The 26,017-nt window shown below is 41.6% G+C and overlaps 1 protein-coding gene and 1 long non-coding RNA gene across 8 annotated transcripts in view; both read right to left on the bottom strand.

Moving 5' to 3' along the window:
• Nucleotides 1-26,017, bottom strand: part of STXBP5 (syntaxin binding protein 5) — a 185,813-nt gene that overhangs the window by 110,837 nt on the left and 48,959 nt on the right. For all 7 annotated transcript variants that reach the window (XM_020809900.3, XM_020809829.3, XM_020810218.3 and 4 more), the window contains exons 5-7: nucleotides 21,026-21,160; nucleotides 7,768-7,831; nucleotides 2,925-3,008 (exon numbers count right to left, since the gene is read on the bottom strand). In XM_020809900.3, coding sequence (XP_020665559.3) covers nucleotides 2,925-3,008; nucleotides 7,768-7,831; nucleotides 21,026-21,160 — 283 coding nt within the window. The remainder of the gene's footprint in view (nucleotides 1-2,924; nucleotides 3,009-7,767; nucleotides 7,832-21,025; nucleotides 21,161-26,017) is intronic.
• On the bottom strand, nucleotides 9,204-18,912 carry LOC144585935 (uncharacterized). Its single transcript, XR_013540569.1, has 2 exons — nucleotides 16,893-18,912; nucleotides 9,204-10,633 (listed from the first exon to the last, which is right to left on the bottom strand). It is a non-coding gene; the product is annotated as an uncharacterized LOC144585935 (long non-coding RNA).

The following is a 26,017-nucleotide window of genomic DNA, read 5'->3' on the forward strand; positions in this document are numbered from 1 at the left end:
AATCCCATAGGATCCAGTAGCCTGTGAGGGCAGACCATGAAAATAGGTCTCTGCTCCCCACAGGGAGGGAGGGCCACTGTGAGATTCCATTTTATAAGGTGATGGTCCGACCACGACAAGGGGACTAACTGAACGTCAGTCACCATCTAGCCACACTCTCTCTGCTCAGTGGAAAAAAACAGATCCAAAGTGTGGCCACCCAGGTATGTGGGGCCGTTAACAAGTTGAGACATGTCCAAGGAAGCCATGGTTTCCCAAAACTCAAGAGCCGGACCAGTAACTTCTGCCTCCGCATGGATGTTGAAATCACCCAAGACAATCAGTCTCGTGGATCCCAACAGAGCCACGGAGATAGTTAGCTCTGATAGGGAGGTGGCTGGATCATGGGGAACACGGTATGGCAGCAAGATCTCAATACCATCCCTGGCCCCAATCGACACAGAGGGAATCTAGGCCTGGCATCACCATGGCACAGAGCCTGACAACCCCAAGGGTGTCCTTATAAACAATGGCAACTTTCCCCCCTCCCAACCCTCCAGTCTACCTTGGTGCTGGACAGCATAACTGGGGTGACAGGCTAGCAACAGGGGTATATCCCCTTTACCCATCCACATCTTGGTTATGCAAGCCAGATCTGCATCCAGGTATAGCTATCCTCAAAGCAGGGATCAAAAATGAGATTGAGACTGAATGTAGAACAGGAAGAAATGGTAGTAAGCCAGTGCAGAGCAGAGCAATCAAAGCTACACCAGAGACTGAAACCAAAGAAACAGCAAGTATAAGTGACAAGCCACAGGGATGCAGTATCAAGCCAGTATAAAGAGTGAAAGTTCTAACAGTTAGATGAGTGTTGTCCGTAGCTGAAGGAACAGCCAGTGCCCAAGTCAGAAAAGTCTGTGGCATTGTGGTAGAGGAAAGGAGTTGCAATGGGGACTGTGCTGCTGAAGGCAATGTAGCAGAAGCTAAATTATATGGTAGCTTTCTTCAGTTTAACTCTCTTCTGTGTCGTCTGGGTAAGCAGAATCAGCATGATGCTCAAAGGTGTGCTTCCTTTATTTTGGTGGCAATGTGTCTGGTCCCAGTGTTGGGGTGGTGGTGGGAGGAAGTAGAGAACACTAGCAGAGACATCACAATGTCCACAAGTACCAATTGATGATAATCCAATGCTGAGAAAGCTAATTTCAATCAAATGGTGGAAACAAGTCCTGTTTGCTGGAGAGCTTTAGGGAAATGCTCACAAATACTGTATGGAGGAGATGATTCTGAGCTGCCTGATCAGCTTCCCATATTGACTTTTTCCTGAAATAAAGTCTGCGTTTTGACTGGCACAACTCAAGCCCTTGTTTGGTGAATCCCTGCCATATAGAAAAAGACTGAGAAAGGTGGGATTCTCCAAATCAGAAAAGGTATCAAGAATTCCCAGTCTTCCTCCCCTCACAGCTGCAATACAGTGGTGCCTCTCTTTACGATTGCCCCGCATTACGATTGCCCCACATTACGACGATCTTTTTGTGATCACAATTGCGATTGCAAAACAATGGTCTGAATGGGTTTTTTCGCTTTGCGATGATCGGTTCCCTGCTTCGGAAACCGATTCTTCGCAAAATGACGATTTTCCTCCAGCTGATCGGCGGTTTCAAAATGGCCACCGGGTAAATAAAATGGCTCCCCACTGTGTTTAGGGACGGATTCCTCGTAAGACAGCCACTGAAAATGGCCGCCCTATGGAGGATCTTCACTGGACGGTGAGTTTCCAGCTCATTGGAATGCATTGAAGGGGTTTCAGTGAGTTTCAATTGGCTTTTTATTTTCGCGTTACGACGTTTTCATTCTACAGCGATTTCTCTGGAACAAATTAACGTCGTAATGCGAGGCACCACTATACATTTAAATAAGGGCCATTAAGACTATCAGCACAGGCAAAGGGAGTCAAAGAAGCATAAAGACAGGTAGATAAGGAAAAGAACAAAAGAAATTTCAGGGACAACAGTTTTTCAAAGTGTTTCCAACAACATCACTCGGGTGGCAGATGTAAAAGAAATGATAAGCTCAAGGTAAGGTTCACTGGATCATGTTCACAGGGGCAGGATTTATCACCTAAAATGTAGAATGTTTCAAATTAACCTCTGTGCAGATGCACCATCCATTTGCATGAGTGATAGAGACCACAAAGAAAAGCCAATTCTCATTCACGCTTTCTTTCTTACAAATACTGTAAGACTCAAAAAACCAAGCAAAAAACAAACAAAAAACGAGTGGGAAGTTGTACTGAACTGGAGAAGAAGAGAAAAACTAGTGTTTTTCCTGTTCTTCATTTCTGTGGTATGAGTATCACATGGAGTTTAGAAACATTTAAATATGTAATGCACATACTCTGAACTGAAGACTGTATGAAACACTACAAGTTCAGTATCCTAAAAGTTCCCAACTCTTGAATTCTTACGTCATTTAGCAAATGTCACAAAGTCACTCCTTAAATCATGCTTCAGAGCGATGTATTAATTTCTGCACTTTGTATAAAGAAGTTTCAAGAGGGATGCAAGACCATTAGATTTTCATTATCCTTCACATTAAAAGTTGCTTTGTTTGTCATTTCTTAAGGCATATTAACTTATTAACTTTTTGTAATGCAACAGAACATTAGTACTTCTTTGTAGTTTAAAATAAATTGTAATCAGTTTTACTACTTATTTTAAAATACAAATAGCTTTTTGACTAAAAGTGAAGTGCATGACAGTAAAAAGAGGAAGGAAGCATGAGGTGTTCTTTAAAAAAAAATAAAAAGTAGAAGTGATGCACAAAAATGATCATTCTAGATTAAAACATCATTACTGACAAAGAATAATCTAATTTTTTTAAAAAATTGAATATTACTATTGTTGAAGAAGCAGTAGATAAAATCTGTTAGATATGTTTCCCAGTACCTCATCATGTGTGTATCTGTATTCTCCTTTCTTGGATTTGAGATCCCATAGTACCACTGTTCCTGATTCAAAACCAATCAAGAGCTGTAATAAATCACAAACAAAACATTTTAAAACAATGAAAAAATGCTAATTTTCATTTTTAAAACATGAATAATATAATTCTAAGGATTGCTGAATCAGAATGAAAGTGCTTAGAATAACTATATATCAACATAATATTAAAGAAAACATTATTCCAATATTGCAGCAATACTACTGATAATCAAAAAATAAGACATCATTTTGAAATACTGTCTGGGACACTGTAACTAAATGAATGTTCTGGTATCAAATATCTATACAAACACAGTGGTGCCTCGACTTACGAACTTAATCCATTCTGGAATGATGTTCTTAAGTCGAAATGTTCATAAGTCGAATCAACATTTCCCATAGGAATGCACTGAAAACCGATTAATCCATTCTGGCTGTTTTTTGTTCTTATGTAGAGACGCCGTTTGTAAGTCGAAGCATTCGTTCCCATAGGAACAAATGCAAAATCTTTTAATCCATCCTCTACCACTAGGGGGAATTTTTTTAAAAACCTAAGATGACCTAAGGTTAAAAAAAGGGCAGGAAAGGAGGAAGGGAGGGAAGGAACGAACACCTTTTAAACAAAACACCTTTAAAACCAAGCGGCTTTAAACCAAACCAAGCACCTTTTAAACCAATTTTTACATTTTAAAATTACAGTACCAGGCAGTCCAAAGTCCATTTTCCACTTTTTCCGCTTTGCTGTTGTTGTCGTTAATAAGTCGAATCTCCGTTCGCAAGTCAAAGCAAAATTTTGTGAACGGAACTGTTCGTAAATCAAATTGTTCGTATGTAGGGGCGTTCATAAGTCGAGGCACCACTGTACAGTTAATGGTAGTTATAGTAGTTAATGATGTCTAGAAAGCCTACAAATCAGGACTTGTCACGAGTACTATGTACTCACAAAAGCAAGTAGTACTTGCATGTTGGTCCCTCTAGCTCACACTACCTTGTGAGGCACTATCTAAGTAAAGAAAATGCCACTTACTGAACTAGGTTATGTTGCATGCACAGTTTGGTTCTTATCCGAAAGAAAGGTGAGATGAGGAATTGAATGCAGTTATTTTGTGGAAATTACCTTTGTCCATTTATAGTTGTCTCTTATTCCTCCTCCCCTGAAAGAGGCTCATTTCCCTTTTTGTTATAATATGCAAACTGACTTGCAATTTTTCATCTTATAACTGAGTTAAAATTAGCATGAAATACTAAATTACTCATTATCAAAATGGACAGGAGAAGTTTAACAACCAAATCAGCTGTGAAGATATATCACTATTGTCCTGGAGACTACCAATTCACAAAAAGCCTAATGCATTTCTGAATGAAACTCCACATAAATATACATCCTCAATGTAGGAAACTAATGTGATAAAGTAGTAGCTTCCTACAAGCTAGCAGTTTGGGTTGGGTCTGTATTTAGTTGTGCTCAATGGGACTGGCAGTGGCAAGCTTCCTTGTCACTCTTTGTTATGACATCTCCTCTAGCCCTCTCCCTATATTAAAATAGAAGACTGCATGGAGCAGGTATGTTGCAAGGAGAATTGAGGTTTGAAAATGGGCAGTGGCCATGTTTTGCTTTGTTTTTTAAGATGATTTCAAAGCTACTATGGAAGGCTTTTTGGCGAAGAACAGGGAGGAAATGTTTCATGTAAGGTGAACTCCCTCCCACAGGAAGTCAGACAGGTCCCATCTTTGCTATCCTTCCACAAGCAGCCAAAGACTTTCTTTTCAGGCAAGCCTTCCCTCACTAGCCAGATACAGTAGTACCTTGGTTTGCAAAATAGATCCGTTCTACGCTACATTACATAGTACAGAAATTTCGTAAACCAAAATGCCAATTGCACTACGAAAGCGGCGGCACTATAGGCACAATGTGTCCTGGGAAAACCCTTTCGTAGTGTGAAAAAAAGAAAACAACGTAAATCGGGGCTTTATTTCTAATGGATTTCGGTTCATAACCTGAAAATTATGTAAACTGAGGCATTCGCAAACCGAGGTACTACTGTACCTCTTTGATTTTTAGATAGATTGCTAGGCATTACTTTGATCGGATTTTTTTGTACTACTTGTGTTTTCCATTTTTTGTGTTTTCTATTCACAGAGTGGAATTTTTTAAAAAAAAGATCTTTGCCTTAATATTGTCTGTTAATGATCTAAGATGCCTCTTTGTTCATTGCTCGTACAGTAGTTTTAAAAGTTGTCTTTTAATTATGTTAACCAGCCTTGTATACTCGTTTTTAAATAAATAGCATATTTCATTGTTGTTAACCACCTTAGGTCCTTTTCAAGGAGAAAGGCATCATAAAAATATTTTAAATAAATAAAAAATATTCTTTGTATTCTCTGAAATAATAACTACAAACGAACCCACCACAAGTATTCTTGAACTGAACGTACAGTAGAAATACAGCAGAAAGTTATTAGGCAAAACCCAATAAAGTTATTAGGCAAAAACACTTGCACACAGCAATGGATCAAAAGGCAGAACAGATATACAATTAATTGTTGAGTAGTATGATTCTTTTACAAGACATACCCTTCCAGAAATCATTTTTATGATCATGGAGAGAAACAATATTCATTTATGGAGTATACACAGAACTGTAACCAAAAGAAAATGACCCAAATAGGGCATATGTAAATATCTTGCAGTTCTATACATACAATCATGAAATAAAGAAGGAAAAGCAACTTTTTAGAATATAGCTATGTTTAAAAAAAACAGCACTGGGAGATCACTATAATAAACTGCTCTTGTAAAAAGACCAAGACTTTCTAATGCATGTCCTCATTACTACTAAAGGAAGACACAGGAAATTTAAGATATCTGTACTTCAGATTTCACAAACACCCACAGTCACTTGGAAATATTCTTCAACAATCTAGTATGCTCCCTAGTCAAAACTGTTTAAAGGTATTGCACAAGTCCGTTCTTTGCACACATATATTTTCACTAGCTGTTTTTAATCCTAGTATCAGAAAAATCTGAGATGATATGCTAACAATTAAGATTTACACTATCATCCTGTTCATAAGAATGTTACATTTAATCTAGTAAATGTAACAAAATTAAACATCAATCTTTTAGAGTGGACATAAATTTATATACACTTACATACACAACATGGTACATACACTGTCAAAAAAATTTATAACATGTAAATTTTTACAGTAGTCAAATGACAGTTCAAATAAAAGCAATAAGGTAAACATTTTGTGTTTGTAAGTATCCTATCTGGTTGCATGTCTGGCTGATGGGGGACATAACTGCATGACCCTACAAAAATCACCTTTTTATCTAACAATGTCCCAATGCAATTTTTTAAAGAACAAAGCAACTCTAGTGAGGAAGTAAAACAGATAAACTATAAAGGGGCAAGTATTTAATTTCTTCCCCAGCAGCCATTTTTCCCCTTTCAGAGTCACTCCCAAGCTGATTTCCACCACCATCACCCTACCAATGTTAGATTCCAATGTAATCTATGTCTGCCCAACCTTTTCTTTAGTACCATTTCTGCAAAGGAAAATACACCATCCAAATATATATGGTTAGAATTAATGTGACTATGTTGGAACATTTTATTTCTAAATATTGCCCATCTTTATTACTACAACTAAGCTAAATTCTCTCTTGACAAATGTGAAAGAGAGAAGGCTAGTGAGCCATCCTCAACCAAGAGAGTACAGGAGGAGACGTGTGTATGTGCAGAGGGAGTGCTCATAGAAATAGAGGAGGGCGGAATAAAGGGGAAAAGAGGAGTGGAAGTGTGTTTGGCAGAAGACAAGGAGGCGGCAAAAGGGGAGGAGCAAGATTTGATAGTGTGGGAGGAGGTTATAAAAGAGTGGGGTGATGCGCGGGAATTTAGAGTGGAAACAGACCGGACAAGAAAAGGTACGAGAGATTGTGCGGTTCAAACTGAAAGGGATGAAGAAACACCCAACAAGGTTGGTGATTTGTTAAAGGACTTTCCGAACTTAAAGACAGGAGGAGGATTATTCCCAGACCCCGATTTCCCAAAGGTAGAAAGAAGAGAGGTGAAACAGTTAGAATGGACTGTTGTGGTTTACCTTTGCAATCAAAGTGGGGGGAGAAAGGGATCTGGCGCAGTCCCTCCTACAACATTCCACCTCCAGAAGGGGACTGGGCGAGACACCCCTGTTGTGGGACAGTGCACGCAGTAAGGAGCATCCCCTTGAGAGTGATGACCGACCGTGAGCACTTTGGTCCAGCCCCAATGTGAGAAGTGACATATTTACGCCGGGACCCAAGAACAATCCCTGAACTGAGTTGTTTTGATCCATTTAATTTAGTTGATCCTGAAGTTGATGTTAATAAAACTAAATCTGTTGGACTTTAAAACTGCCTCCGTCTCTTATTCCCACCAAAATGAGGGAACCGTCACCAGTTTTGGAAGAACCTGATCACAACAAATTACTAAAATCTAAAAAGGAGATGTTCTTGAGTTAAAACTCCCAGGAGCCTTCACCACTAGCTGTGTTGGCCAGGATTTCTGAGAGTTGCACTCCAAAAATATCTGTGGATCCAAAATGGGGAATTACTCATATAATGGATAGAGTAATAGTCCAGGACTCAGGAGGCCTGAGTTCAAATCCCCACTGAGCCATGGAAACTCACTGGGAATGTGGAACTGGTAAAACCCCTCCTTAAATATCACTTACCTTGAAAATCCTATCAGGCACACAACAACAACAAGGAATAAGTGAAATGTCCCTGAGGCCAAGATATGTGTTTCAGATTTGAACGTACCTTGCCTTCATCCATTGGATTGTCACTAATATGGACAACAGGCCCAGGATGAGACTTGGATGAACTGAAAATACAAATGTTATCTGTTTAAAACAACTTAAGAAACAATATATCTACAAAAATATATCTATGCTGCAACAAAACAAATAAGCAGGCAACAATATCAATACGTCAGTTCAGAAACAGCTACACTAGCTTTCTACTTTCTGTTAAGCACAATCCAGTCCTGGGGCCACCGGCTGTAACACGTTCTCTCATACCAGCATATCTAATACTAACAAAGCAAAAAGAAATAACAAAGTGTGCTGCTTATATACCGCCCCATAGTGCTTCAAGGACTCTCTCAGCAGTTTACAAGTTAATTATGCAGGCTACACATTGCCCCCCCCCCAGCGAACTGGGTAAACATTTTACCGACCGCAGAAGGGTAGAAGGCTGAGTCAACCTTGAGCCAGCTACCTGGGACTGAACCCCAGGTCGTGAGCACAGTTTTAGCTATAGTACAACAGTTTAACTGCTACGCCACATAATCAGAGGAAAAACTTGTCTGTGTTCATTTTTCTTTTTTTAGCTGCATTAGACATCACAAAAGAGGCGGCCTTCTTCTGTGGGTGGTGGTATGTTAGTTTTGGAATGCTCACTCAAGAAGTAACAAAAATTGAGGTCACTATTTTGGCTTGTAAGAACAAATAAATCAAAACCCAAAATCTACTTTTTATTACAATTTTGCAATAGTATGAAATCAAGCTTTAATTTATCCAGAATTGTTCATCAGATTAAATGGTTTAAAAGAGCAGTGATTCTTCCTGTCCTCACCTTTCATTCCTTTTTCACTGCTGCAGTTACATATGCCATATTTTTCTGTGTTTAAGACACCCCCATGTACAAGACACCCCTCCAATTTTGACCCTTTTGAGCCCGAGTGACCAAATCAGTGGGCACCCTCCAGGTCAGCATGTCCTCCAGAGGGACACCCAGGTGACGCCTTTTCCTCCTCCCCAAATATAGGCAGGGCCTTTGCTCGGGTTTCCTGTACTGCCCTGTGCGCAATATTGTACTGCGCTCGGTCCTCCTTCGCTGCCCGCAAGTGATGCTGGAGGAGGTGATTAGGCGGCCCCAGTCAATGGGCAGCTGCAAGGGGTGGCCAAGTGTGGCTCCTCCTTTGGCTCCGCCTCCTGCCGCCACCTGATCACCTTCTCCAGCACCACTTGTGGGCTCCTGTGAGCTTCAGCTGAGCCCTGGCAGCAAGCGGCAGCACACCCTGGTATGGGCAGCAGCATCGGCATGGCTCGCATGCCCACAGAGAGGGCTCGGCATGCCAGCAGTTCAGCTTACTTCCATGTATAAGATGACTCTCAGTTTTTGCTCTAACTATTTTAGGAAAAAGTATCATATACACGGAAAAATACGATAGTTCTACTGAAGCCTGATAGGGATTTTATTTTGTTGCCAAGGAATTCATACCTGAAACTAAACCATTTTCCATGCCTAGGAATTCTAAAATATTGTATTTTCTGCTGTTTTACTGATTATTCTTGTCAATGGCATAGTTATTCTATTGTTTAAAAATTGCCCATTCTGCCACTATTAACTGCAAAAGGGACACTGGAGAAGCTGGTACAACTACTTTTATTTATTTATTTTATTGATTGATTGATTTGACTTGTATGCCACCTGCACTCTGCAAAAGTCTTACTTGACAGGATGCCATCTACATGGTGATGCGGCAGTTCATCAGTTTGCCTTGGCACCTTCCATGTGCAACATTCTGATCTTTAAGTTTATGTGTGGCATTCAGAGATCAATGGATGGTTTAATAATTTATTTCTTAAAACAAATTAATAAATTAAAATTAATTCATAAAATAAAAAGCCTATGTGAAGCAGACACACAAAAGCATTAAGAATAGAACAACCTTTGGTAGACTTCTCTCTAGATTCATCATAGTGATTTGATATCAGTTCTTAACAATATAATATTTAAGCTGCAATCCCATGACTTACCGGGCAGTATGGCTCATTGAACTCTATGAGTAAGTACTATTTGCCAGAACTGTCAAAAATACCACACCATCCATAACAAGCACTCTTGCTTTCTTCTCTCAACAAAACACTCTACAGTGGTGCCTCGCTTGACGACGTTAATTCGTTCCAGCGAAATTGCTGTAGAGCGAAAACGTCGTCAAACGAAATTAAAAAACTCATTGAAATGCATTGAAAACCGTTCAATGCGTTCTAATAGGCTGAATACCTGCTCGTCCAGCGAAAATCCATACGGGCAGCCGTTTTTGGTGCCTGTAGTGCAAAAAATCAGTCCTAAAAACAGCGGGTGGCCATTTTGAAATAGGTTCCTGAAGCAGGGAACCGATCATCGCACAGTGAAAAAACCCTATTTAAACCATTGTTTTGCGATCGCAAAAGCGATCACAAAAACATCAACGTTAAGCGGATTCAGCTTTAAACGGGGTAATCGTCCAGCGGGGCATGACTGAACATATTACGGCCAAAAAAGCATCTCCTTGCTAGACTGTTTAGGGAAGAAGCATTTCCCTTAGTTTCTTCCTCCAAAGATGTTTCTACTCTTGTAAGTCCAACCTTCCAAGCACTTAAAAGGTGTTTGTCAGTGACCCATTTTATATACATAATTATCAGAAAAACAGAATTGAATTTGAATATAAGTGTGTTTGTGTATATTAAACCCCTCCCCCAAGTATATAAACAAACAGTGAAAGCAAACTTCAAAATGTTCAGATGCCATTTGGGGATCACAAAAATTATTCAGATAGATAGAACCTGACTTCCTGCCAATAAATAGGACCACTATGGACCACTTGCCTAAAACCATTTGCACACAGAACACAGATAACCTAGTGTTACATACAGCACTGATGTTACCTGTCTGTCATGGGTTTGGAGGGAAAGTTCCATCCTATGGGGAGTGGAAGGCGGGACATCAGGAGGAGGGGCTGTACTGTATATATAGGTGGAGCGTGTGTGATGCTGAGAGAGATGCTGAGAGACACTGGGATGTGACGAAGCAGCAGCTGGGAAGAAGAAGCTGTTGTGGGAGTCTGTGTGTCAGACAGGGTACTTCTGTGTGTCAGAGTACCAACCTGATAGGTTCAGGTGTCTGTTGGTTAGCCAGAACTGATAGGTTCAGGGTCTGTGCTTCAAGTTAAGGGTTCTGTGTGAACCAAACTGTATGCTTGTATGAGTGAGAATAAGCCACGTTACTTTATGTTATTCACCTGATTGTTTTATTATCCCTGTGTGTTGTGTTTAAATAAACCTTATTCTTTATTGTTTAAAAATCCATCCCTGGTCTGTGTGACTTCTTAAAGGGAATGGTTGGTGGCAGCTTAGTGTAACTGTGTGACATATCCCAGTAGGTCTGGGTTTGTCACATTGATTGGTGTCCAGCGTGTGGGATACGACTGGTCCAGTTGTCCAGTGGTCCAGCAAAGCCTTGGCAAGTGTGCCCAGAGCAAGGGGGGTCTAGTCAGGGACAGTCTGAGGCGCGTAGGTAATCTTCTAGGTGTACCTCACGGGGAGGTGCGCTAGTAGAAGAACGTGCCAACTGGGGAGACTTAGATTAAGGTGCTCTGAGGCAGCCTAGTTTTGGCGGGAAAAAGCTGAGGCAAAACTGCGTAGCAACAGCGAGCTAGCTTGCCAGCTGAGAGGCCCAGCAGAGGGGGGTAGGCTCTGACTCGATACTGTTGCAAGTTAAGTGCTGAAGAACAGCAGCCTAGGGAAAGCTGGTTCTGAGGCAAAAAGAGAAAAAAAGTGGTCGTTTTATTTTGAGGCTTGACTTTTTAAAGCAGCTTGTTCTGAGGGGGGATTATGCCCTTGACTCGAAGCCAAGTAGCAGAAATGAGTGAAGTGAAAGACCCCCAGATTGACCAAGGTTCTGAGGATGAATTTGGCTCAGTGCAAGGTGACAGCACAGGAGAGCAGGACCCAGAACTCAGAAAAATACTCCTAGCCCAACAGCATGAACTGAGGGTGAGGGAAATGGAGGAAAGATTAGAGAGAGAAAGAAGGGAGGAAAGGGAAAGGCAATTTGAAATGGAGCAAAGGGAAAGAGAGAAACAGAGACAATTTGAATTGGCATTGGAGAGAGAGAAAATGGCGTTTGAATTAAGAAAACTGGAACTGATGAACCAGAACAATAATAACAATAGGGATTCTGAGGGAGGCCAATTGTCTAAGGCTGACCTGAAGAAATTCCCTGTGTACCACAAGGGAGATTGTCCTGAGGTGTTCTTTTCCTTAGTGGAAAGAGCGTTTGTGGACTTCTCAGTGAGGGAAACTGAGAAGATGACCATCATGCGATCTTTAATCAGTGGTAGCCTGGCTGAGGTTTATGCCGAGATGCCTGAGGAACTGATGAAAGATTTTGCAGAGTTTAAAAAACTGGTGTTTGCCAGACATGGGATAAATGCGGAGCAGCTGAGACAAAGATTCAGGTCCCTCACCAAGAAACCAGAACAGACTTTTACCCAAGTGGGGGCCCAATTGGTGAGGCTGCTTGAGAAATGGCTATCGCAGGAAGGGACAGAGACCTATGAGCAGCTTAAAGATTTGATAGCACTGGAACAGTTCTATTCAGTCCTGCATGGGGAATTGAAATTCCAAGTGAGGGAAAGGAAACCGAGGTCTGTGGCAGCAGCCGCAGAGATCGCAGATTTTATTTCCCAAATAAGAAAGCCCTTGGGTGAGGGGAAATCTGTAGGTAAACCTAAAGAAACCTACAGCAAGTACTCTCAGGGACCAGGGAAAAGCCAGCAAGGGGGAGGGGCCCATGGTGAAGGGAAGCCCTCAGACATGAAACCAAGACCTCAGATTTTGGAGGGAAAACCAAAACAAGATGAGAGAGAATCAAAATACACCAGAAAATGTTATTTCTGTCAAGGAAAGGGTCATCTAATCTCAGAATGTGAGAAATTAAAGCAGCTAAAAGGAATGGTGCCTCAGAATGCTAGTGGGACCAAGCCAAAAGCTGTGTTCTGTGTCCAGAAAGAGCAAGGCTCAGTGTCACTGAGGGAGCCTGTTGCCATGGCTACTCAGTCTGGAACAGCTACCTCTGCTGATCAGGCTGAGGAAAATGGTCCTCTTATAGAGGTAAAGCGCTGCTTGCTGATAAAAACAGATTCTCAGTTGTTTGAGACAGCAGGGGTGGACGTAGGAATACTTGACCGTCAGTATAGGGGGCTGCGGGACACTTGTTCCCAGGTAACCCTGTGCCATCCAGATATCATTCCTAGGGAGTTTATAATCCCAAATGAGAGCATGAAGGTGGCAGGGATTGAGGGGCAGGTAATCTCTCTGCCAGTAGCAGAGGTACCTGTCAACTTTCAAGGCTGGAGGGGAGATTGGCGGCTAGCGATTTCATCGACTCTGCCAGCAGCCGTGCTCGTGGGAAATGACCTGGCTGAACATGTGAAACGGGTGCTAGTGATTACACGCTCACAAGCCACCACAGGGACAGTTCAGGGGGGTAATGATGAGCCAGAGACGGAAGCAGAGGGGAGTTCAGAAGCTGTGGTGGAAACCTTAACCACAGACAGCAGATTTGGACAGGAGCAAAAGGCAGACGCCACTCTCCAAAAGTGTTTTGAACAGGTGACTGACGCCCAGCTAACACCTGAAACCCCAGTGAGATTTCTGGAGAAAAAGGGGATTTTATATAGAGAAACCCTGAGGAATATCTCAAAAGGGGGAGATGGGATCAGAAGTCAGCTGGTGGTACCTGAAAAGTATCGCCCCATGATCTTACAAAGGGGTCACTCTGACATGTTTGCTGCGCACTTAGGAGTGAACAAAACACAGCAGAGAATCACACAGAATTTCTACTGGCCTGACATAGGGAAGCAGATCAGGGAGTTCTGTAAACAATGTGATGTGTGTCAAAGGCAGGGGAATAACCGCGACAGGACCAAAGCAAAGTTGTGCCCTTTGCCTGTGATTGACACTCCGTTCAAATGCATAGGGGTGGATATTGTGGGACCTTTGCCCAAGGCCACAAAGAGGGGGAACAGGTTCATTCTAACAATTGTGGACCATGCCACAAGGTATCCTGAAGCCATACCCTTGACTAACATTGAAACTAACACAGTGGCCGATGCTTTGGTGGGGTATATGTCCAGGATGGGATTTGCCTCAGAGATAATCACAGATTTGGGAGCATCGTTCACATCAAAGCTCATGAAACGCTTATGGCAAATCTGTGGAATTAAGCACAAGGAAACCACTGCCTATCATCCGGAAAGTAATGGGTTAACTGAGAAGTTCAATGGGACTCTAATGCGCATGATTAGGGCTTATTTGGCAGAGAATCCAAACAATTGGGACCAGAAGCTGCAATCCCTTTTGTTTGCTTATCGATCAGTGCCACAAGCCAGTACCGGGTTCAGTCCATTTGAACTTTTATTTGGGAGAAGGGTGAAAGGGCCCCTTGATTTGATCAAACAAAATTGGGAGCAGATCACCCAGGATGACCCACAAGACGTTGTGACTTACATAGACACCTTGATGAATGACCTAAGGAGAAATCTAGAGCTGGCAGCAGAAAACCTGCAAGCTCAGAAGGTCAGACAGAAAACATGGTATGACCACAAAGCTAGAGAGAGGCACTTTGACCCAGGGGAGGAAGTGCTTTGGCTTAGGCCCTGCAGAGAGAATAAACTGCAGCTCAAATGGGCAGGACCATATAGGGTCATTTCCAAGATGTCAGACCTGAACTACCTAATAGAGCAGGAGGAGAACCAAGCAAGGAGGGTGGTTCATGTGAATGCCCTAAAACCCTACTACCGAGGGGCACAGAGGGTTTTATTCGCGATAAAAGCAGCTGAGAGTGAGGAAGCTGAATTACCCTTCTGGGAGGGTAGAGGGGAAGTAAAATACAACCCAGAGGAGGTAAAGATCAGTCCTGCACTCACCCAAGACCAGCAGCAAGAACTAAAAATGCTGCTTAGTAAATATCAACAGGTGTTTTCCAACAAGCCGGGGATAGTGAAGGGAGTGATGCATCGGATCCACACAGGGGATGCACCCCCGCAGGCAGTATCCCCATACCGAGTAACGGGACCCTATAGGGACAAGGTGCGGAAGGAGCTGGACGAGATGCTGAGGGAGAACATAATCGTCCCCTCTTCTAGTCCTTGGTCCTCTCCGATAGTCCTTGTGGACAAGCCTGATGGGAGCATTAGGTTTTGTGTTGATTACAGGAAATTAAACCGTGTAACCACTCCTGATGCCTACCCAATGCCCAGGCTAGACAACCTGATTGAAACCATAGGGGGTTGTCGGTTCATCTCATCATTGGACCTGGTAAAGGGATATTGGCAATTAAGAATTGATCCCAGGGATCAAGAAAAGACTGCCTTTTGCAGCCCTTTTGGTCTCTATGAGTTTCGAGTCCTGAGCTTTGGTCTCAGAAATGCACCAGCCACATTCCAAAGGCTGATGGACCAGACCTTGGCAGGGCTCAGTGACTTTACAGTGGCCTACATTGACGACATAGGGATCTTCAGTAATACCTGGGAAGATCACCTAATACACCTGGAGTTAGTGCTGCAGAGGTTAAGTGCAGCAGGGCTAACAGTAAAGGCCAGCAAGTGTCAGCTGGGTAGCCCAGAAATAAAATACTTGGGTCACATGGTAGGGGGAGGAATGATAAAACCCCTGGAGGCCAAAATAGAAGCTGTTCGTGATTGGCCTAGGCCCAACACCAAGAAAAAAGTCAAATCATTTCTTGGGTTGGTGGGCTACTACAGAAAGTTCATCCCGAGGTTTAGCGAGATTGCGGCTCCGCTGACCGATCTGACGAGGAAGAAGGCTGATGACCGCATCCCGTGGACCAGCGACTGTGAGGCGGCGTTCCAGAGGTTGAAGGAGGCGTTAATCAACTATCCTGTCCTGCGTGCTCCAGACTTCGACCGGGAGTTCATCATCTACACAGATGCGTCTAACAGCGGGATAGGAGCAGTTCTGTGCCAGGAGGATGAGAATGGTGACCAGCATCCAGTGTCCTACCTGAGTAGGAAACTTCAAAAAGGTGAGAGACATTTGGCAACCGTGGAGAAGGAGTGTTTGGCCATAGTCTACGCGATCCAGAAGGCCAAGCCTTACATCTGGGGAAGACATTTTATTCTGTGTACTGACCATTCACCATTGCAATGGTTAAAGACAATGAAAACCCACAATAGCAAACTTATGAGGTGGGCTTTAAACCTACAGGACTATGACTTTGAAGTAAAGGTGGTCAGAGGGTCAGTGAACTGTGTTGCTGACGCCTTATCAAGAAGACCTGAAGAATGAAGACGGCGAAAGAACATGGACTATGTGTATATAATGATGACAAAAAGTTAAATGTACCTGGTTTTGAATTTGGTTTGTATGAATAAAGGTAAATTGATGTAATGTATATGGTAAATGTTTAAATGCCTATTTGCTATGGTTTAACTTAGAATGTAAGTATAAGTAAGTATAATATGGTATGTATAACTGTTGTTGTATGTTTTATTCAGGTTGTTTTTTGGTGAAAAGCACGTTAGCTTTCCCCCTACAAAACAACTTATAAAGAGGGGAGGTGTTACATACAGCACTGATGTTACCTGTCTGTCATGGGTTTGGAGGGAAAGTTCCATCCTATGGGGAGTGGAAGGCGGGACATCAGGAGGAGGGGCTGTACTGTATATATAGGTGGAGCGTGTGTGATGCTGAGAGAGATGCTGAGAGACACTGGGATGTGACGAAGCAGCAGCTGGGAAGAAGAAGCTGTTGTGGGAGTCTGTGTGTCAGACAGGGTACTTCTGTGTGTCAGAGTACCAACCTGATAGGTTCAGGTGTCTGTTGGTTAGCCAGAACTGATAGGTTCAGGGTCTGTGCTTCAAGTTAAGGGTTCTGTGTGAACCAAACTGTATGCTTGTATGAGTGAGAATAAGCCACGTTACTTTATGTTATTCACCTGATTGTTTTATTATCCCTGTGTGTTGTGTTTAAATAAACCTTATTCTTTATTGTTTAAAAATCCATCCCTGGTCTGTGTGACTTCTTAAAGGGAATGGTTGGTGGCAGCTTAGTGTAACTGTGTGACATATCCCAGTAGGTCTGGGTTTGTCACACCTAGGTCACTGCACAAGAGGAACACAGCAGGTATATTATATAAAGAGAAGCTGGACTCTCAAATACGAGATCACAGTTTTTATTCAAAGTAAATGAAGAAATCGTTGAGAAGGTCAAAACACTGTTACAATTTCCTCCTCATAAAGGAATTCCTTCTTCATCAGTGAAGTATTTGTCATTAATATGAAAATTCAATTTACTAAAAAGATTTCAGTTTAATACCTTCAAATCACCAGGACAGTACTATTTTTATGGTAATATCAATATGTGTTATGAAAACCTATGCTCGTTAGTTCTAGCCTCACATAACTTTGGAGCTGAATGACTTTTAATGCCACAGTGATAGAACTAAGCTCACTGGAATGCACACATGGGGCTGAATCTAGATTTAGAAAAACTCCACACATTTCCCCTAATTAGTAAAAAACAGGAATGAACCACAAACCTGAAAATCTGGGATCCCTTCAAAATCTATGCTGAATTTTCCAATTCTTTGCACCATTTTCCAATACAAATACTATATGTATTTTGCATGATGCCCCCCTACACAACAGTACACATGAAAGATCAGGGTTCCTAGGTAACCTTGAGAAGTCCAACTCTGTCCCACTGCTGGATTGGCAGCAGCAGTCATGCCAACAGTAATTTTTTACTTTTAAAAGCTTCCTCCCCCCCCCCCAAAGGCTTTTCTAGGGCAAAAGGAGGCCCGAGGGAACCTTGGAACCTAAGGTAAAGGTTCCCCTTGACATTTAGTCCAGTTGGGTCCAACTCTAGGGGCTCATCCCTGTTTCCAAGCCATAGGGCCAGCGTTTTGTCCAAAGACAGCTTCCGTAGTCATGTGACCAGCGCGACTAGACACAGAACGCCGTTACCTTCCCACCGTGGTGGTACCTATTCATCTACTCACATTTTTACATGCTTTCGAACTGCTAGGTTGGCAGGAGCTGGGACAAGCGACAGGAGCTCACTCCGTCACGTGGATTTGACCTTATGACTGCAATGTGTAGCCTGCATAATTAACTTGTAAACTGCCCAGAAAGTGCTTGAAGCACTATAGGGTGGTATATTTGCTTTTGCTTTTGCTGGTCCTTGCAGCACAGAGGCTTCTGCGGTTTAACCCACCACGTCCTTTTTGGAACCTAAAGGGGACAGTAAATAGTGAGTTAAATGTTTTGAGTGCCTGATCCAAGTTGTGTGGGGTATAAAGTTACACAACAGGATTTTGCCACTATTTTTGTTATGGCTGGTGTTCACTTAATAGAATAATGGGAGTCTGTATTTTGCAGTCAGTAGCAATGTACTTTTTCTTCCTCTCATGTTTGCAGACCTGCCCCCATCTCTCAGCTGCAGGATGGAGATGATCTGGTTAACCAGACCATCAGAGGGAGATGGACTGACAGTTGGCAACTCAGGTGTGTGAGGGAAATTCAGAGGTGGCTTATGGCTTGGAATCAGGAGCTCCTGAGAAGAGTGGGTGATGTTTCAGATTTCTTGTGTGTGTTCAAATGGAGGCCAGCATTGGTAGCTGTTTGGGTCTCTTTTCTCCCTGTGTTGCACAGGGAATCATGTGGAGGATAATGTCATGAGTTCTCTAAGTAAGCAGCTGAAAAGAGGGTAGTGTGAAATATGGCCCCTTTAAATGAGATGCAGTTATTTTTGGAAAGCAATTCCATGTCATCTGATAGTGAAATTATGTACTGTAGATATATAACTCAAATATACAAAGGTGCTGAATTCTACTGAGAATGCACATATAAATAATAACAGTAATGACTTTTTGTGAGAACTAAAATAGATGTTTCTCATACCGTATTTTTCGCTCCATAAGACGCACCTCTCCATAAGACGCACCAAATTTTTAGAAGAAAACAGGAAAAAATCATCTGTTTTCTCCTCCTAAAAATTGGTGAGCCTTATGGAGAGGTCCATCTTATGGAACACACCCTAGGACCCTTTGGAGGCTCACCCTGCCCCCCGGGGGTCAGAGGGGGCGAAATCACCATCTTCTGGGACTCTTCTGAAGCTTCCCAAGCCTCAAGAGTCCCAGAATGTGGCCCCCGGGGGGCAGGGTGAGTCTCTAAAGGGTTCTGGAACACACCCTAGGACCCTTTAGAAACTCACCCTGCCCCCCGGGGGTCAGAGGGGGTGAAATCGCCACCTTCTGTGACTCTTGAGGCTTGGGAAGCTTCAGAAGAGTCCCAGAAGCTGACGATTTCGCCACCTCTGGCCCAGTGGGGGGGGGCAGAGTGAGCCTCCAAAGGGTCCTAGGGTTGTTCCAGGACCCTTTAGAGACTCATCCTGCCTCCCGGAGGTCAGAGGGGGCGAAATCGCCAGCTTCTGGGACTCTTCTGAAGCTTCTCAAGCCTCAAAAGACTACCAGAAGCTGGCCATTTTGCCCGCACTGGCTCCGTGCGGGGGTGGGGGAGCATTGCAAGGATCCTGAAAGGTTCACTCAGACCCTTGCGATGCTCCCCCCACCCTCCACGGGGCCAGCAGGGGCGAAATCGCCAGCTTCTGGGAGTCTTCTGAAGCTTCCCAAGCCTCAAAAGACTCCCAGAAGCTGGCGATTTCACCCGCGCTGGCCCCATGCAGGGGTGGGGGGAGCATCACAAGGGTCCTGGAAGGCTTACTCGGACCCTTGCGACCCTCCCCCCCCACCCACGGGGCCAGCAGGGGCGAAATCACCCCGGAAGCTGACGATTTCGCCCGCGCTGGCCCCGTAGGGGGTGGGTGGAGGGAGCGTTGCAAAGGTCCTGGAAGGCTCACCTGGACCCTTGTGACGCTCCCCCCACGGGGCCAGCGGGGACGAAACTGCTGCCTTCGCTCCATAAGACGCACAGACTCCCCCCCACATTTTTTGGGGGGGAAGTGTGTCTTATGGAGCAAAAAATATGGTAATTGATAAGAAATATAAGCACTGATACATATATCTGTATAAACATATGCTGTAATCGTGGTACAGTGTAACTAAAGTAGACCCACTGAATCAATGGGGGATTCCGTGTATCAACTTTTCTATAAACTCCATTGGTTGAAGAGGCCTACTTTAGCTGGATTTCAGTCATAAATTCATATCTGAGATACATCCATCCGTACACATATATACTAGTCAATTACTAAAATAAATTATTGTTGGGAGCTGAACTTATCACTAGGATCAATTGTCATGTAACAACAATTTGTAAAAAGTGAACACAGTATGGGCAACAGTAGGGCTCACCATGTCACATGAAACTATTAAATCAAGTGACCATACAGTGAAAAAGTATGAAGACTGAATCAATTAAGGTAGAAATGTAAAATATAGGTAGTGTGGTATAGGTCTTATCACTGGCTGATAATGTACTTGACTTAAATTTATGGTGCACAGATTTATGGTACATAAACTAGAGTACACAAACCTTTAAGTCTCTCCATTTGTTAATGACAGTGGTAATGGTTCTTAATGCCACTGTTGACTGCTGTTCACTTTACATAGTTCAAATGTTATTCTGTTATAGTTTATTAAATATTTTATTACACTATTTGGTTCAGAATATTTTTTCCTGTTTTCCTCCTCTAAAAATTAGGCGTGTCTTATGGAGTGAAAAATACAGTAACTAGCGCTTATTTTGGGGTAGGGCTTATATTACGAGCATCCTGAAAAATCATACTATGGTTTATTTTTTGGTTAGGTCTTATTTTCGGGGGAAACAGGATAGAAATGCAATTTCTCTAAATTAGAAAGCAAAGCATTTAGGAAATTATTTTCCAAGCTGAAATTAGGATTCCATGTTCTACAATATATACCTACAAGGTATAAATTTCTATACACAAGTACCCAGGATTGTATTCTGGAGAATACAGTGGGACCTGCAGCTGAATACACATGCACAGTATTGAGGTGTATGACACTAGCTTTAATAAATAAGATTGCAATCCTTCTCAATATTTTATACACAGACGTAATAGCTGTGATATTTTCCTCTCGCAGATATATTTTAAATATACATACAAAACTGACAGCAGCCAGGGCTTTATTGCAACAGTTAAAAGCATGTGTATTTTTGCATGTTTTGTCAACAGGGAAAACACACATAAACATCAGCAGTGTCCAAAGGAATCACATCTGTTTTCACACAGACCATACTCACAGTTCAATGGCTTTATTCCACATGATGACATAGCCTGAGAGAGAGAAGGATTCTACATTGACAATGTGTATATTTCCTCTTTCAGTACCCACATACAGCCATTTACTCTGGAAAGGCAGATGACAAAATGTTACCCTGAAAGAGAACATATGCAAAAATGAATGTAAAAAAATACAACTCTAAATCTTAAGAACAAGCACCGAAAACCAATGAAAGATTAAATGGTTGTACTGCATATATTTCCTCACAAAAGTTTTATGAAATGCGCACCATGACCTATGTACAGGGCTTGAAAAATCCACTCGTCCACTCGTCTGTGACAAGTGAAAAAAATGCTCCTTGATGAACCACAGTTCCCTCCCTCCCTGCCTCCTTACCCTCCGCCCATCTGTCAATGATCCTGCAGTCCTCCCCTCTGCCTCCCATTGCAAAAGGAAAACAGCCCTCTTGCAAGAAGAGAGTTCAAGTGGCACATATATACAGCTATGCAGGAGAATGTAGAGTAGTCCCATGCTGGAGAATATGGAGATTCCCTGCTCCCAATTTCAACCCAATGAGGACACATCCTGCTATGGGAGAGAACTGTGGCTCCTTTAGAGGCTGGGCACTTTTGCTTTCAGTTATATTTTTGGAGACATTCAAAAGAAAGGCACTGAAAATACAAGCGTAATGACCCCACAGGCACGAAGGTACAGTAATAAAGCAACCCAAGTCTGAGAGTGCATTTATTTTGGGTTTGTATGCATTCTTACCTAGAAATAAAAGTGAACAAGTGCCTAGTTTAAATTTCTTAACATAAATTGCAAGGCTATAGTCCGGCCATGCTGACTGGTGAAATTTTTGATTGACTGGTGAGACAGTCTCAATTTTGTCAAGCCCTGCCTATGTATATAATATTCTTGTATTTTTCCTATGGGAAGCCCTGTACAATTAAAATAATATTCCAGCCACATCTCCAAAGCAGTTTTCTAAAGATGTGCATCTGCTAAACTCTGACTCACGGCTGCATACACATGCACACACAAAGCATGAGCTACTTACTTCCAATTAAAAATATATTATACTAGGTTGTCATGCCTTTCAATGGATTGGTATACAGAGTTGTTCTATAGTCCAAAAGTATACAAGAGATAATTACACTCAAAATGAATGATTTTGTGAAGTTTATAAATGCTTAGTTTTCCTTCTCTTGTTTAAAGCAATATATACTAACTTCTCAGAAGAAGGGATGGGAAAAATAATTGTATGGCCCCTTACCCTTGTGAAGACAAAAGAAGTAAAGATCTATATACACAAGAGCAATTACTTAACTAAAAAAGGTCTCTATTTTTAACTGGGTAGATAAGAATATTTCAAAAAACACTGTTACAAAAAATACTGTTTTCCTAGAAAGAAATCTGAAAAATCCATTAGGTCAAATTTGATTCCATATTTTTAGGGAGCTGGACAACATCAATTTAATCTGTAAGAAATCACAGGCTTAGATAAAAGGACACATTGCTCTTGCAGTACACATATCAATTTGTGATCTGGATGTGTTCTGTCTACTCTTGCTCACTCAGGACAGTCAGCATAATTTAAATACAGTAGCCAATTTTTCACTTTCTGCTTCCTTAAAAGCTGCTATTCTGACAAACTGATTTCTGGAGACTGTAATAAAAATGTAATACAGAAAATAACAGACTAGGTATTTTGACACAAAAATAAGAGATGTATTCTTGAAGGCTTTCACAGCCGGGATCTGATGATTGGGCTCTTTGGGCTCTTTAGCCGTGTTCTGAATGTTGTTCTTCCTGACGTTTCGCCAGTCTCTGTGGCTGGCATCTTCAGAGGACAGAGTTCCTACTCCAGTCCTCTGAAGATGCCGGCCACAGAGACTGGCGAAACGTCAGGAAGAACAACATTCAGAACACGGCCAAAGAGCCCAAAAAACCCACAACAACGATCAAAAATAAGAGACATTCTAGCCATTAAAATGCTTAATGATAAGCAGGAGTCAAGACTGTACTCATGTAAAGAAAAGTTTCATCTTACTTTCATCTTACTTTTTTGAGGGAGGCAGTATCCTAAATAATAAAATAGTACACCTATAATAGGACTGCCGTAGTACAGCTCTAATTCAAGCAAGCATTACTTAATTCCTATTGAGTGTAAATGTAATTTGCATAATTACTTACGTAAATGTATTAATAGGGAAGTAAGGTCACTTGAGAGGCAATTTGCAGATGCTTACAAAGGATTTTCTTTGCTAGTTGTGGGCCACATGTCTTGTCTGATAAAACTGTCAAACCTACTTAAATGAAACACTTATCATGATTTATAAAATTTAGTGTAGTGCATTACATTTAAACAAACAGTGCCATACCCTAAAAGAACTTCACAGTGACATCTAACATAATGAGGCTCTATTAAAGAAATGACTGAAATCTTTTTAATCTGCTGGCACTTCTCCAAGTGTATATTTCTATTGAATTATTTCTGCTATCATTTTATTTTTATTTGCTAATTACTGTAATTGTATTTGAATTATTTTATTAGAATAAAATATTTTAATAAGTATTCCATTTTAGGAAGCCTAGAAATACTGGCTAGAATCCTACTGTTTGTATAAGGTCTGCATGACTTGCTGCAGCTAATTATGGTTAGTTAATAAGATACCAAGGTATGTCTTCACCATGTACCTGGTCACACAACCAACTGCACAACCAAGATCTGTTCCCGTACCTTGTCAATTAGCTACAACTGGTCATGAGAAGTTATACAAACCTTTGCTTTCTAAACCATTCATGCAAATTATCTGAACTGAGCTGCAGCACAAAACTGTCCTGACTTCCACACCTATCTTAAGCTGGAAACGTTAGTTGGGCACATAAATAATGTTTAATAAAAAATGCTGTAATATAGACAAGACTTAATGTTTTAAATTTAACATTAAGCTGTCAGTAACTCATGGAAGTGCCTAGCATGTAGTGACTTCACCTAATACAGTGGTGCCCCGCATAGCGAGGTTAATCCGTTCCGGATTAACCATCGCTATGGGGAAACATCGCTATACGGAACAGAAAACGCCACAGAAACGCATTAAACTTAGTTTAATGCGTTCCTATGGCTCTAAAACTCACCGTTGTGCGAAGTTTCCCCATAGCGCCACCATTTTCGCGCCCTCGGTAAGCAAGGGCAGGGCGCGAAAACAATGCGGGCGGCCATTTTGGGTGTTCCGGCGGCCATTTTGGAACTGCCGAACAGCTGATTTCCCAACATCGCAATGCGAATATCGGTAAGCGAAACACTTACCGATCGTCGCAATGCGAGTTTTGCCCATTGGAACCATCAGTATGCAATCGCATTAGCGATCCCAAAAAAAGGGATCGCTATGCAAATTCGTCATTAAACGGTGCACTCGTTATGCGAGGCACCACTGTAGTACAAACCATCCTGTTCTGTCTCCCCTTCTTTTGCACACACACAAATCAGGATCCACATTTGGAAAAAGTTCATTATTAGCAAAATAATTTCCCGAAATCACCATATTCAGAAATTTTCAGAAAGGCATGTTAATCTGTTTCAGCAACATTAACACAGAACAACAGTATTGTTGGGGCAGATATGTCTGAAGAAGTGGATTTTTGGTACATCAAGAGGTACAAAGAATACAGACAATAAGACCAAATAGGTGAAACAATAAAACAAATAAAACTAAGACAATAAAGTGGAGAAAGCAGCATAAGATAAATGCTTGCTGCCATACCAACTGCCAAGAAGGTGTAATTTGAACAGGTATTTGTTTTAATGGAGAGATCTGATATCACTTAGTCAGAATAGTAGGCAAATTGAAAAGAAACAGTCAATGAAATTGATAAACTGAAGTCTCCAGAGACTCAGTACAGATCAATGTAATAACTTTATGTAAAAACACTGTACAACTAAGCATCCTACCTAGCACTGTGTCTAAGATTGACATTACACAAGAGGTCCCAACTATGGTGGTGGGGAACACAGTCTATTTGTGTTTTGGTTTATATATTTTATGTTTATGTTTATGTTGCGGTTTAAGAAAAAAAGAAAAATAAAGAAAGACGATTGATATTACATATGGGGCACTCTGTGGGAGGACAGTGGAAACATGAAGACAATCATAATACAAATAACTGGAAGAACCAGACACCACTAAAGCTGAGCTAAAATCTCCTCCATTAATAAAATCACTGCCTGAACTACCTACCACTAGTTATTATTTGAAAATCTTTTTACAAAATGTCTTGAACTTATTGGAAAGGAAGTTTATACATTAATATATGATATTCACCTTATTTGCTGAATATCCCACAGTAATTTTCTATTATCTAATGGCCAGATTCCAAATGCACTTCAGGGTTTGCATAACTTGCTATTACTAATTGTACTTAAATGATAAGGTGCAGTATTTTGGTCATGCATTTGGGTGCATCACCACATATGTAAATCAGACATGCCTTGGCACCCTGCCAATTAGCCACAATTAGCTAGGGCAAGCTATTCAAACCTTTACATAAACACCAATAGGATTCTAGCCACTGTCTTTTATTGCCTCTCTCCATATGTCAGTTGGTGCTCTTTTAACATCTCCTACTTCAGCTGTTACAACAGTTTATTATTAAGCACAATCAAAACTTACAGTGGGAACCTTTGAATGTTAAGCAGTTACTACCACATCTGTTGTTGATAGTGGATCCTGTTATTAACAGAGGACTTTATATTTTTGGTTAACAACTTGTCCTTATCTAATTATTTAAGGACTGTCATAAAACATTAATGGAATTCAGCCATTCTCCTAGGCCAACCCAAAGTAAAATAACATATAGAATAACATAAGACAGATTTATTGCTTTTTCTGGGGGAAAAATATAATTGGGCTTTTATTTCTAACAGATTCTCTTTCTCAGAAATGTAAGGGAATACAAAGCCCTACAGAAAATGCATGCATGCTGACATCAGAAAACAAACTCTTGAGTA

Source organism: Pogona vitticeps, chromosome 1 (assembly GCF_051106095.1).
Source record: "Pogona vitticeps strain Pit_001003342236 chromosome 1, PviZW2.1, whole genome shotgun sequence".
Lineage (NCBI taxonomy): Eukaryota > Metazoa > Chordata > Lepidosauria > Squamata > Agamidae > Pogona > Pogona vitticeps.